The following is a 15,302-nucleotide window of genomic DNA, read 5'->3' as shown; positions in this document are numbered from 1 at the left end:
TGCTAGTACCTGATAGAATGTTGGATCAGGGGATGGGTCACATTAGGCAGGGCCATGACACTAACTAGCACATAAGAGAACCAGGTCTGGAGTTAGATCCTGTGGGGGATGCTTAGATCCCCAACCCTGTGGAAATATAAGTCCCATTGTTTAGCTCAAGAGTTGGGGTGGTGATGGGCTGAGCTAGGAACCTAATCACTCATGGGTAAAGAGACCAACAACAATCTGGGCAGTTCCAGGCTGCAGCACCCGAATGTTCATCCTAAGACAGGGTGTGGGGTGGGCCAGGCTGCAACGTTCACCAGCTCATACAACGCAAAGATAGAAAGGCAGACTTTGCCGGGCATTGGCCTAATACCCACTGCCATCTATGAGATCTGGGTCAGGGAGTGGGTCAAGTGGGGAAACTTGGGAAACTCCCTTAGTGGGTCATAACTCTCAATGACGATCACATGGTCCAGGCCTGGGGGTTGGGCAAGCTAGGCAAAGTAGCTCCAACTGTTGGCTAATGTATGGATTGGTGTTGAGAAGGGGTGGACGGGGCAGGGCCAGGCAAACCTTAGCTCACCAACAAGAACAGAAATTAGGCTAGAACACAGGTCATGCCAAGCTAGGCTCTTACACCTACTGGTTTGCATGAGCCAGAGATGGGAATAGACTGAGTAGGGCCAGGTTCCATCACCAACCAGCCAGAATTGGGAATAGGGGCAGGCCAGGTCAGGCCAGGCTACAGCATCTAAGGTAAAGGCCAAGAGAGGTAGGACACTATTCCAAGCTGGATCAGAGCAACCACTGGCACGTACATGATCTATGGCTGGAAACAGGCCTAGTCAGGGAGCTAAGGGTACACCCTGGCTGAATTGGGATTCCCACTGGTGAATGCAGAAGCCAGAGTGGGGGTTGTGTTCTGGTCCAGATATGGCTGCAGTGTCCCTCGGCACAAATGTGGATTGGGGTTGAGCATAGTGAACTGGACTAGACGCCAGCACCATCTAGTGTTCTGGAGGACCAGGGTAGGTGTAGGACAAACTAGGCTAGGTCTCTGCCCCTACTGAGCCATGTGTGAGCCATTTCTGGGTATGGATGAGCCTTGGATGGGCTGAAACATTCAACAGTAAGAACAGGAATGGGTTGAAGGCCAGTCAGGAAAGGCCATTGTTCCTGCCAGGACAGGAGGTGGACTAAGTAGAATTGGTCCATAGAACCACCAATGTGCGCGAGATCTGACATTGGGAGAGGTTCTGATGGAGGAGCTTGGAAACTCCCCTTTGGGACACAGTCCCTGCAGGTGAGCACAAGAACCATGATAGGCAGCAGCCCAGACCAGGTCAAAGAATGGTACCCACTGGCATACATTTGGCATAGGTAGGGGGCAACCAGGCTGAACCAGTTCACATCACTTGCTAGTGAATCTGAGCACCAGAATAGAGTGTGGGTTGGGCCAAGTTTGGTTGCAACACACACTAGTATACATTACGGCTGGGACTGGATGCCGGTTAGGCTGGGCTATGCTGTAACCCTCACGAGCATGAGCTAGGTAGACCAGGCCAAGCTACAGCACCCACTGGCAAATGCTGAGGCAAGGTGGGCCATGCTAGACCAGGCCACAGCACCCAACCAGCACACGTGAAAACCAGAGGAGGAGGGGACAAAGCTGATAGGAGGAATGTAGAGGGCTCCCTTACTGGACAGCCACTCCCACTGGAGAGCATGAGTTGGGATGGGGGTAAACCAGGCCGGACCAGGCAGGGCTACAACACCTGTGGGCCTCATTTGAGCTATATCAGGAAAAAGCCAGGCTAGGCTGACTGTTCTTACTGGTACAAGCATAAATCAGAGTGCATGAGGGTTGGTGGGGCTTCACCGCAGCATCAGATAGCAGATGCTAGCAGGGGGGTAGCTAATTCTGTCAAGTTAAACTGCAGAACCACCTGGAGAGTGCATGTTCTGGGAATGGGAGTGGCCTAGGAGGGAAATAGTGGGCACCTACCTCTTGGGTTACTGTTCTCACTAGAGAGCATGAAAACCAGAACTGAGGATGGGGTGGCTGGACAGAACAGCACCCACCAGCATGTGCATGGCTGGATAGTGGAACTGGTTAGTTTGAACTAGGTTTCAATGCCTACTGACATGTATGAGAGCTGAAAGGGATGTGGGGCAGACGGGACCAGTCTGCTGCAGATTCTGCCAAGCACAGAAACTAGGATGGGGGCAGCCCTGGTAGGGGTAATTCCACGTCGCTCCAAGTAGGCTGCAGCTTCCACTGGTTTGCATGAGGGCCAAGTGTGGTGGGCAGGATCAGGCTAGACTCCAACACCCATTGGTTCATGTAGAAGTCAGGGCTGGAAACAGAAATGACCCAGAAATTGCAACTACCAACATGTGCATAAGCTGACTGGGGTGACAGACTATGCTAGACCCTCTACACACAAAAATCAGGTCTGGGATCACCTCAGATGAAGTTTCTTTAGGGATCCTTCCAATTGAACTGCTGATCTCAGAACCCCAACCATGAAGAGAAGTGCAAGTTCCATGGTCTGACCATGGAGTGCATATGTCAAAGCTTAGCCTCCTCAGTGGTTTAGACAGAGCAGTGGACAGCATATCCAGGTACACATGGAGAATACAGCAGTCCATCGGAACCTGCAGAGGACACTTGGTACCACAACAGAGGATGGATGACAGAATAAGTGAATCAACTACGCCAGCCATGGGTTGGCAATAAAAATTGGACAAACGGAGAATCTAAGATGGACTATGTCGGCCGGTGGCTTCTGGAGAGATTTCATCATGCATGGAATGGCGAAATTGGCAGCAATTCAGAACTGCTGAACTCTCAAAACCACTTGAGCAGTGCCTTAGGCGCATGCCCCACATCGGGGACCCTGGGTGGATGGGAGGATGAGCGGGGTTTCTGCCTTTATCTCCCCTCTCACCCCAGATACAGAAAAAATTAAAAATAATGTGGAAACAATGATCTTACCCACTTTCCTCTAGCTCTTGACCCTTTGTGCCCTAATCAACTATGTAAAGATTACCAAAATAAGATAATAATTTTTTAAAAATGAGTACAGTATCTTCAAAACCTATAAAATTATGAAAAACAATCACAAACCTGGAGAGCTACTTTGAAAATACAAGGAAATTTACCAAAGGAAAAGCAACTCTATCAAATTTATAAAAGAATATATCACAATGAACAAAATTATGTCAAAACTGTACCATTAATCAGTTCTATGGCTTTAAAAATAGACTCTTTCCCAAGGTCTCTAAACTTCTGCCATCATCTTTGAAAGTGCAAGATCCTATAATTCTAATTAAAGTGATACGCAAACTGACATAAAGCAAGGGAAAATAATTTCAATCCAATGGAAATTTGTAGTATAACTTTTTATCTAAGATAAAGGTGATAAGAGAAAGTTTTCATTCGTGCGTTAACCGCAAGAGTAATTTTAGTTACCTATTTTATTTTGTAACTGAAAAAGAAATATGAAATGTAGTTTTTCACTGCTGTACCTTGTTTGATCGTAATGATACTCGGCCTCCACAACGGGCACAGAACTTTGTTTGGCAATAAGAACAGTTATGGCCACATCCATCGGCAAACTTTGTTTTGTGGCAGATTCCGCAGGTCGGAGCATCACCCTTCTGTTCTTGCTGTTGCTGTGATTCTTCTCCCAACTTCTTTACCTGCTCCTTGTACATTTCAAACTGCTGATGCAGTTTTCTGTGGAAAACAACAAATAAGAAAAAAATTGGTTTCCTGGTGGTGGTCTCAGATATATAGGCATAATTTTATACACAAAAAAAAATCAGAGAATAAAAATAATAAAAAATAAAAATACGATTTTCCAACTTACATATTAAAACTTTGCACAGCACATTACATCTTAAAAGTGTTGTATGTATTCTTTCTGATATTCATATCAAAATCAATAAAACATGTTTCTGAGGATATTTCTTTGATTTAAAATTCTACAATTTCAGGGCCAGTGTTTTAGCATAATGGGTTAAGAATGCTACCTGCAATGCTAGCATCCATACAGGCACCAGTTTAAACACTAGCTTCTCTGATTCCAACCCAGCTCCTTGTGGGAAAGCAGGGGAAGATGGCTCACATCCTTGGGCTCCTCAACCCACTGGGGAAATACAAATGAAGCTCCTGGGTGCTGGCTTTCACCTGGTCCAGTGCAACCACTATGGTCACTTGGAGAGATCTCTCTCTATCTCTCCCTTTCCCCAATCTCTGTCTCCTTGTCTCCAACAATCTCTCACTCTTTCTCTCCCTATTCTCTCTGTAACTCTGACTTTCAAATAAACCATTCTTAAAAAGTCTACAATTTCTTGGGCCCGGCGCGGTGGCGCAAGTGGTTAAAGGTCCTCGCCTAGCACGCCCGGGATCCCATATGGGCGCCGGTTCTAATCCCGGCAGCCCCGCTTCCCTTCCAGCTCCCTGCCTGTGGCCCGGGAAAGCAGTTGAGGACGGCCCAAAGCTTTGGGACCCTGCACCCACGTGGGAGACCCTGAAGAGGCTCCTGGCTTCGGATCGGCATAGTATCGGCCCGTTGCGCTCACTTGGGGAGTGAATCATCGGACGGAAGATCTTCCTCTCTGTCTCTCCTCTCTGTATATCCGCCTTTCCAATAAATAAATAATAAAAATAAATCTTTAAAAAAAAAAAGTCTACAATTTCTCTAATTTGCAACATATTTCTAAAAATAGGCTCCAAAACATTAAAAATACCATCTTTGATTGTTTGGCTTCAGAAATACAGAAAGTTAATTTGACTTCTGGTAACGCAAGAACGTATAACTTTCAAATCAAGTTTGACTGGAACAATCTGAAGAATTCAAACATAAGGGAAAAGACAGACAAACGAATGTTCCTTAGTTATTTCAATCTGCTTACCAAGTTTGAGCACTATTTGATCATAAAAAGCATTATGTACTAACAACAATCTAACAAATGTGACTGTGCAAGTAAAAATACTCAGGTTTTACTTTAATAACAAATCAAAAGGGTTAGAAAAAGATGGCAAACAGAATATTATTTGTAATTATTAAAAATAGTGATAAAACTGTTCTTCTATTATTTATGTTTTTAAAAAGAAGAAAGTTAAAGGTGATAAATAGATCCACTTAATTTGGAAAATAACACATAATAACACTCCCCAACCTAACAACAAAATGGCCAATGTGCAAAAACCATGACTTTTCTTCAATCTACTAGATTTGAGTATATAAAGCAAGCAACAACCCTTGCCAAGCAGAAATTTTACATACTCTTTCACCTTGACAAGAATGTAAAAGATAGAGGTGACCATCATAGGACCAGGTAAGAACTTCAGCTTATCAAAGTGCCAAGTGGAGATACTTGGTTTAACATACCAGGCAGGCACACTTGGACACAAATTTCAGGCTTTTCCAGTACCATGTCAGTCAAAGTCATAACTTCCAGGCCAATCTGTTCAATATAATGCTCCAATAGAACCCTGGGCAATGTTTGCCATGGTATAGCTCAGGGCCAAGATGTTATCCTCCATAAACAGATAAATATAAACAGTCAACGGTCCACCCATGAGGACCACCCCACAGTACTCAAAATAAGCACCACCCCACTGACAGTGGGCCAGCCCTTGAATCAGGTTCCAGGCTCATCTCAGTATTTTAAAAGTCCTCTTTTGACAAAAGATTGAGGCCTAACCCAAATCAGTCCCCACAGCTAGGAGCTCCAAGACCAACCCTGGAAAGTCAATCAACAGTTTCACCACCATAGTAGACCCAGGTTCAGTGTCTAAGTATTTACTGACACATACACTAGACGAGGTTGCCTAAGGATTCTACAAGCATGCACTTTCACAGACCATGACAGATTGCTGGAATCTCTAGATAGGTGGACACCAAGGAGGGTTCCCACAAAAAAAAAAAAAAAAAAGAAAAAAAATCATAGTGTACCTACCAAGGTGGTTTCTATTTCTTTAAATGTAAACATCAATGTAGGGCAACAACAACAAAAAAAGGAAAATCAAGGGGAAATAACACTGCCAATAACCACAATGCCTTCCCAGCAGCTGGCTCCAAATTAATTTTAAGTAAACAAATAAACTGCCACAGAATTCAACACAATTATTTTAAGGAAGCTCACTAAACTTCAAAAAAATCACAGAAAAAAGTTAATGACTTACATGAGAAACTAAATGGACAAACTGAAATTATAAAAACACTTCAGAGAATCTGAACCTCAGAAACACAACAAATAAAATGAAAAATTCTGAAGAGAGCACTGAACAACAGATGATCAATAAGGAAAAAAATATGAGTGTGAAGACAGATTGTTTCAAAATATACTATGAGGAGAGAAAAAAGAATGGAAAACAAGAAGAAAGTCTTCAGAATTTACAGGACAGGATCAGAAGAGAAAATAAGGAGTTGTGGGAGTTCAAAGAAGAAAAGAATATCTAAAAAATTATAACTAAATTTTCCAAATTCTGAAAAGATCCAAATATTCAGATACAGGAAGGTCCATGGTTCAATCTGATTCAGTTCAAAGAAGATTACATAAAAATGCCTAATGGTCAAACAGGACCCAGACAGATGTAAGAGGAAAGAAGCAAAGCCCACACAAGGGAGTTCTAAGAAGACTGGCAGCAGACTTTTCAGCAAAAACCTTAACAAGATGATACATATTCAGAGAAGAAAAAAGGGAACAAAATGTCAATCAAAAAAAAAAAAAAAAAAAACCAACTACATCCAGCAAAGCTATCCTTAAGAAATAAAGGAAAGTGCTGCACATTTGGCATGGTATTTAAGATGCTGCTAGGTATGCCAGTTCTGCTTCTGATTCCAGCTTCTGGCTAATGTGCAACATGAAGGGCACCCAAGTGGTTGGGTCCTTCCCACCCACATGGAAGACACAGTGAATTCTGGACTCCTGGCTTCTGAATGGCCCAATCCTAGCAGCTGGCAGGCATTAGCAGAGTAAATCAGTAGGTGGAAGTCCTCTGTCTCTTCTCTCTTTGTCTTTCAAATAAATAATCATTTTAAGTCTACATAATTAAAAAAGAAAGGTGAGATACAGATTGTCCCAAACAAAATTGGAGGAAGCTCATCAGTACTAGACTAACCTTACAAGAAATGCTAAGCAGAGTTGTTCAGGCTGAAGACATGTAAGAGCATGAAATTTACTGGTAAAAAGAAACTCACTGTCAAATTAAAAATACACTAATACTGTGATAGTAGCATATATACATCAATGAAAGCTTTAACATGAACATTAAAAGGTAAAACTATTTAAAATAATAACATATACTCAGCAGTAACATATTACAGTGTTTCATAGCAGAGGGCCAACTACAGTTCACAATAAAATATGACACACAACATGAAGAACTGAAGGAGAGTAACTGGTGAGCTCCTAACACAAAGAAAAGATAAGGCAGTGAAAAGGTTAGTTCTATGGTTTAATTGGTTTACATTGTGTATAGGTGTTGAAATATTGCACTATATCTCACAAAGATGTATATGTATTACTATTAATACATAATTTGGAAGAAAGCATTTTAAATATTGGTAGCCAGAATAATTCACAAAAGCATGCATAATATAAAAATGTGGTAGAGATGGAAAAAAGTTAATTTTTAATGCGTTCAAAGTTTGGCCATTATTGGTTTAAAATAGGCTATTATGACAATAAAACAGGAGGCCGACTTCATGGTGTGGCAGGTGTAGCTGAAATCTGCAATGCTGGCATCTCTAAAGGCAATCTAATTGTGTCTTAGCTGCTCCACTTCCAATTTAACACACTGTTAGTGGCATGGGAGAAGCAGAGGAAGTTGTCCCAAATGCCCTGGGACCCTGCCACCCACATGGGAGACATGGAAGAAGCTCCTGGTCTCTGGCTTCCTGGGTTTGGCTTGGTCAAACCTGGATGCTGTAGCAATCTGAAGAATAAACAAGAGAAAGGAAGGTTTTTCTCTCTCACTTCCCTGCACCATGCCTCTTCCTCTCTCTTGGTAACTCCACCCTTCAATTATAATATTGTTTTAAAAGATTTATTTATTTTTATTGGAAAATCAGATTTAGAGAACAAAGGAGAGACAGAGAGAAAGATCTTCCATCCAGAAAAAAATCTTCCATCTGCTGGTTCACTCTCCAAGCAATGATAGGTGTTAAACTAATCCGAAGCCAGGAGCCAGGAGCTTCTACCGGGTCTCCCACTTGAGTTCAGGGGCCAAAGGTTTTGGTGCATCCTCTACTGCTTTCCCAGGTCACAAGCAGGGAACTGGAAGGGAAATGGGGCAACAAGGATACAAACCGACACTCATATGGGATCCTGGTGCATGGAAGGCGAGGACTTTAACCAACAGGCTACCGTGCCAAGCCCTACAATAAATTTTTAATAATAATAATAACAAAATACCTTTGTAATCCTCATAACTACCAAGAAAAATTCTTCAGCAGACATATAGAAACAAAAAGTAAAGCATACCACAAGAACACATCTTTGAAGCACAAAGACAGCAAGAGAAAAAAGGAAGGAAGATTCAATCAAACAATTCTAAAAAAATAAAGTAACAGTAATACATACTTAGCCATCAACAATTTCAATGAAGATTAATGGATTAAATTCTCCAATCAAAAAACATAGAAAAACCAAATAGAGAAACAAAAAAGATTCAACTAGTTGTGACCTACAAAAGATTGATTTCATCTCTAGGACATATTTAGATTCAAAGTGAAAAGTCAGAAAGTCATTCCACACAAATGGAATTGAAAGAGAGAAAAATTAGCTATATTTTTTTCAAACAAAGTGTAAGTCAAGCACTGTAAAAAGGTAGCAAAGAATGTAATTATATAATAAAAAGGAAGGCATTCATTAAGAAGATATCACAATTATTGATACATATACAGCAAGTTTAGGACACTAAATATATAAATACTAATATATCTAAAGTATGCACTAAGCTTTAAAATAATTACAGTTGTGAACTTTAATATCACATTTTCAACGATGAACAAATTCCAAAAGCAAAATCAAACAAGGAAACAGTGAACCCAAATCATATTTTCACAATTCCACTGAGTAATAAACAGCATATTACAAATTCTTCTCACATGCACAGAGAACACTCACCAAGATAGCGTGCCAAGCCACAAAACAAATCACATAAAAGCATTGTTTACCATAATGGCCTGAAACTAGAAATCAATAGTAGGAGGAATTTTAGAAAATACATTAGTATGTGGAAATTAAACAACTTGTTATTGAACAACCAATTGGTCAAAGAAGGAAATTTTAAATGTAATTTAAAAATAATACAAATAGAAATGGAAATACAATACACTAAAATTTATGATATAGCAAAAACAGGCCAAAGACCAAAGTTTATAACAATCAGAATTTCATTTATTGAAATGAGAATTGAATTTATTGAAATGAGAAACTACAACTCAGACCATAGAAACACAAAGAATCACAAGAGACTACCATGAACAATTACACACACACACACAAAATTAGAAAACTCTTTCAGAGACACATGAAGAAACAATCTGAATAGAGTATAACAAGAAATGAATCTAATGTAAAAAGTCTCCTAGGAGATGATGGCTTCATTGCTGAATTCCACAGAACAATTGAAAAGAGCTCATATCAGCCATTCTCAAATTTTCTCAGAGTGAAAATGAAGGAATAGCTCCAATGTTACTCCATAAGGACACTCTACCCTGATGCGAAAGTCAAATAAGGACACCAAGAAAATATTAAAGGCCAGTGTCCATGGTGAACACATTTGTAAAGGTTGGAAGCAAAATACTAGCAAATATGATTGAATAACATTAAAATTATAATTCATGGACAAGTGTTTAGCTTGGCAGCTAAGATCCCCATCCCACAGTGGACTATCTGAGTATGATGTCTGGCTCCATCTCCTAAGTCCACCTTCCCGAACCGAGTTCTAGCTACTGTGGGAATTTAGGAAGCAAACCAGTGAACAGAAGCATTCTCTCTCTCGCTCTCTCTCTCTCTCTCTCTCTCTCTCTCTCTCTCTCTCACTTGCTCTAGCAAAAATTCCATACATGACACATGTCACTGGCTACAAGGGCCAGCATTGTGGCATAGTGGATAAAACTACTGCTTGTAACACTTGCTTCCCATATAGACAACTTGAATCTTGGTGACTTCACCTCCTATTCAACTCCCTGCTAATGGACTATGAAAGGCAGTAGGAGATAGTGCCTAGGTCACTGATACCCACATGGGAGACCCAGATGAAGCTTCTGATCCTGGCTTAAGTGTGGCCCAGGACAGACCACTGCAGCCCTTTGGGTAGTGAACAAAGAGATGGAAGATCTCTCTATATCTCTGTGACTCTATTGCTCTCTTTCTGCAACTCTGACTTTCAAAACAGAAAAATAAATATTTATAAAATACAAACTATCCCAAAAATGCCTTAAGCAAATGAGTTTATAAAGGTCACAACATATAATATCAATGTGCAAAAACAACTATATTCTGGCAGCACAGAGTTAGAAATCCAAACTTTTACAAAGAGGCTACAATAATACTAAAAAGAAAAAAGAAAAAGGCAAGCAAAAATCCAACAAAGTATATTTGGATTTTTTTATGCTGAAAAATACAAAACACTGACAAAACAATCAAAGGCATCTACTATGATTTGAGTGCCCTGAAAGTGTCCACTGTTTGCAGTCAAGATTCCCCAGGATGATGGCAATGGGGTATGGTCGAAGCTGGGAGCTGACGGCCAGCACGAGTTCCTCAGGTTAGTGGGGACATGCTCTTGGTAGCATGCTCTCAGGTTGCCTCCTGAGCTCTCATGAATGAGTCATTTAAAGAGAAGCAAACCTGGCCCCCCTCCCATTTTCTCTGCTTTCTGGTACAAAATACCATCTTTCCTCCACACTTGCTCCATCATCCATTATTTTCTACAAGGTTCCAACCAAAATTCAGCCACCAAAAACCCTGTATCTTTGAGCCTCCAAAGCCATAAGCCTAAAAATCTTTTCTTTATAAGAAATCTATGTCAGATCTTTCATTGTAATGATGGAAAGCTAATTGGTACAGTGACCTAAGCAATGGGAGAATTATATCCAGCAATGGGAAGGTTCAACCTTGTTAATATTACAATTTTTTACAATTTTATATTAATTCAAAGCCACATCCTTTTTTAAAAGATTTATTTCCTTGAAACGTAGAGTTAGATGCCAGAGCAAAAGAAAGAGACCTTCCATCTGTTGATTCTCTTCCCAAATGACCATACTGCCTATGGCTAGATAGGACTAAAGCAAGGAGTCAGGAGCCTGATCTGGGTCTCCCAAGTGTAAGTAGGGGCCCATGTACACCACTTCCAATACAAACTCTCAGCATGAGTTCCTTTTATAGAAATTGACCAACTCTGAAGCTCAAGGAAAAGTGAAAGCGCTAGAAAATGCCAAAAGAAGAATTCACACTGCATAATTCAAGATTTTCTACAAAAGTTAGAGTAATAAAGTCAATATAATATTAGTTAAACATTAAGATATACACTATTAGGACATAATAAAGAATTCAAAACTAGTCAAACATTAAGGAGATCACCATTTTTATAAGATGCAGAAGTAAGTGAAGGGAGAAAATAATCATTTAGGCAATGAGAAATAAATATAATACAAAAACAATTGAACATATATGTGTTAACAAAATCTCAACTCACATCGCATACTTTCCACATAAAATTACTCATAATGAATTGGAAAACTGATGATTAAAACTATAAAACTTGTAGAGGAAAACATTTAGGAAGATTCTTTTGATAATTAAACAAAGACTTCTTAGGGCAAAGACTTCCATAATAAAATGTAGAAAATATGAACCATTATATTACTTCAGTATGTTTTTATTATAATAATCTTCCTTAACTGAGAATAAAATTTCATGCCATTTTTTCAATCACAAAATATCATTTAAATAAATTATTTCAAATATTTAAAAAGCAAAAATGTTTCTTAACATATTAGTTATTCAAAAATAGGCAGTGGGCCAAAATGGCTTGTGTATCAGTTTGCCTATTCCTGTATGACAAAATTTCTCTTATATGACATTTTGGGAGAAGCAGAATCAGATCAAGGTTTGTTAGGGACTGTAGCATATTGAGAGATAAAGTACAAATGCACACAGTTGGCTGAGGGAAAACATCTCATCTTAATTATGATAGCAGACATATAGTTCAAATAATACATTGTTGTTCCCTAATTATCTCCCTCCAGGTTTAAGTGATGCTCTGCTAACACAAAACATGTACCAGTATCGGAAACCCAACGCTATAAAGCATACACTACAACAGGCATATTTTTAGTGCCCCATTGTTAAAGAGATTGAATGAGAATTTTTCTACACTAGAGCCTTTCCTGCCATTGAAAAGAACTCTCTCCACATAAGGGAACTGGACATATATTTCTGCATTTGTTTCATACTTTGCAGTTCCATTGTATCCTTTCTCAATACAGTTCAGAATTCCAGGACACTACTTAGTAAATGCCCAGACCCCAACAAAAAAGAGAAGAGAAATTGGTTTTTGTTCTAAAGGCACTGGAATTCTAGACAAATTACCAAAGCACACTGAAACAGAAACAAAAAGCTCTGTTAAGTAAACTGCGCTACAAAATAGTGACTGCGCCTTAGGGAAGTGGAAGCCCCATTTCACACATGGATGGAAGGCCAATCAAATTAGTAACAGAGTTAGTAATTATGAATCCCAAAGTGCTAGGTTATAACTATTTAAAACCTTCTTACATAAGGACTGTAATGATCCCAGAGGATGCAGCACTATTAAGTCTGCAGGATAGGATCAAACAGCCCTAGTTACATGGGAAAAAAAGACACAGAGAAGCTATAATCCAGACTAAATTTGGTTACAGCAGTTTGAATTAACAAAATAAGACTTCAAAAAAGTTTTTTATGTATTCTTCCTACCATCCTGAGAAATGAGACATTACTAAACATAGACATGGTGATGTACAGGCAGGTCCAGAGACTCCACCACATTCCTTGCAAAACCCAACATACCTTTCCTTCCATTTATAAATAAGCAAAATTTCGTTTCTTCACCCTTCTTTGCTCCTCAGCCTAATTTAATTTTGATTACAGTCCACATCCTGATCTCTAAATTGACCAGTGCCTTTCCTGTACTTAAAACATAGTGGGCATTTGAAATTGTGTCATAGCCTTCACGGTTCACTTGGCTTTTTTAATGTTCTCTTGGTTTTCTTCTGTGCTGTGGCCTTTCATTTTCTTTCTCCTTTGAGAGTCAAGATTCAGGCCCAAATCTCTTTTTTAGTGTTTCCTAGGCAATTTCATCCATTCTTAAGGCTTCAAATTCTACCCATTTCCAAAGGTAATTTCCCAAAGCTTATCTATAATGTCATTATGAAAAAAAAGTATTGATTTCAACATTTTACACCAAGATAAACATCTTTTCATCTTTTTCCACAAATTTTTGCGGTACCATCAAATGTGGATTATAAACTAGATTCCCCAGGCCTGGTGTGGTGGCCTAGTAGCTAAAACTCTCAATTTAAACACGCCAGGATTCCATATGGGCGCTAGTTCTAATCTCCAGAGCCCCGCTTCCCATCCAGCTCCCTGCTAGTGGCCTGGGAAAGCAATTGAGGATGGCCCAAAGCCTTGAGATCCTGCACCCATGTGGGAGACCCGGGAAGAGCTCCTGTCTCGTGGCTTCGGGTTGGCACAGCACTGGTCGTTTTGGTCATTTGGGGAGTGAATCATTGGGTGGAAGATCTTCCTGTCTGTCTCTCCTCTTCTCTGTATATCTGACTTTGCAATAAAAATAAATCTTTTTAAAAACACAGATTCCCCAGTTGATTTCTCCTCTGAACTACAATATTCAGCTACATATTTAATATCCTATTTGGATTTCTACAATTCAAAATATACAACACTGTATTCATAATTTTATATATAAACCAGAGTCCCTTCTATCATTCTCTATTTCAGTGAAGTGCTATCATTCAAAATTATGTGGTGACACTTCAAAAAAAAAAAAGCTCATTAAAAATGGAAATAAAAGATGTCTACTTCGATGCAAAAAAAAATTTTTTTAATTTGGAGCAGTCATTTGACTTAGGGTTAAGATGTCACAGGAAATACCCAATTCTGGCTCTACTGTTGTGCACTCTGGGCAGCAGCTGGTAATGATTCAAGCAGCTTGGTCCCTGTAACTCACACAGGAGACTGGGGCTAAACTTCCAGTTCCTGGCTTCAACCAGGCCCAGCTCTGGCCATTGCAGGCATCTGGGGAGTTAGCCCGTGGGTAGACACTCTCTCTGTTCCTCTTCCTTTCAAATATACAAAATTTTAAATTCCTTAGAAATTCTTAATTCATGCACAACTTTTTATGTCACTCATTTTTCATGAACTCTTAAGATCCCTCATGAAACTGCAGGTGAAAAACCCTTCTCTTTCAGTATCTCCCTCTATGTTTGTCACTTTGCCTTTCAATAAATAAATCTTTAAAAATAAATAAATAATGTAATTAAGTCCAAGGATGCATGTAGTTTGGCACTGACACTAGGAAACAATTCATCCTCAATATATAGACATGCTTCCCTGATTACAAGAAGAAAGTGTATTCAATGTTTTCTGGCATCTACTACATAAAATAGTTGACAAATTCAGTTCTTAATGATATTAACATAACTACAAATATATAAACCATTTAGAATCCATTATAAGTATTCTACCTTGAACAGATTTCACACTAACCAAAATAAAGAAGTTGGAGAGTAAAACACTTTTTCATCTACTGTCGCCCTAGTAAAGGCAACAGTATGTAAGAAAAGTGGGATATTTTATTTACATTTTTATGGTATCTATGTATTTAACTAGTCTTAGTCTCAGTTAGTGAAGCTAAAAGAAATGGTCAAAATACATCACTTCTCTGTGGTGTTCCTTGGTTTAGAATGCCTTTTCTCCCTTTCTAAATCAAGCACCAAAATATGAAAAAGTAAATCATACTCAGAAACAGATCTATATCAAATAAATAATTCAGAAAACAGAGACTCAGAGACCCTCACATAGCCACCAAGTTTAATATTTCAAAATATTTGTAAGTAAATGAAGTACTTCAAACAATTACACAATTCTCCAAAGTTACAAGAAAAAGTAATGTCATCAGAAAATCTATAGCATACTATTCACAATAACTAGGAACTGGGAAGAAATCTAAATGTACATCAATAATAAAATGGATATATTGTATATTCTAATGCTTGAGTGTCAGACAGCAG

General features: G+C 39.3%; 1 protein-coding gene across 4 annotated transcripts in view; it reads right to left on the bottom strand.

Annotated features, from left to right (window-relative positions):
- The window catches only part of LOC121151335 (regulating synaptic membrane exocytosis protein 2-like), a 351,958-nt gene that overhangs the window by 259,363 nt on the left and 77,293 nt on the right, over nucleotides 1–15,302 (bottom strand). For all 4 annotated transcript variants that reach the window (XM_040972683.1, XM_040972685.1, XM_040972681.1 and 1 more), the window contains exon 2: nucleotides 3,517–3,727. In XM_040972683.1, coding sequence (XP_040828617.1) covers nucleotides 3,517–3,727 — 211 coding nt within the window. The remainder of the gene's footprint in view (nucleotides 1–3,516; nucleotides 3,728–15,302) is intronic.

This window comes from Ochotona curzoniae, unplaced genomic scaffold (genome assembly GCF_017591425.1).
Source record: "Ochotona curzoniae isolate NIBS_2020 unplaced genomic scaffold, NIBS_Ocur_1.0 contig_2318, whole genome shotgun sequence".
In the NCBI taxonomy this organism is placed as follows: Eukaryota; Metazoa; Chordata; class Mammalia; order Lagomorpha; family Ochotonidae; genus Ochotona; species Ochotona curzoniae.
The sequence above is the reverse complement of the archived record's forward strand: the minus strand, read 5'-3'. Positions and strand labels throughout refer to the sequence as shown.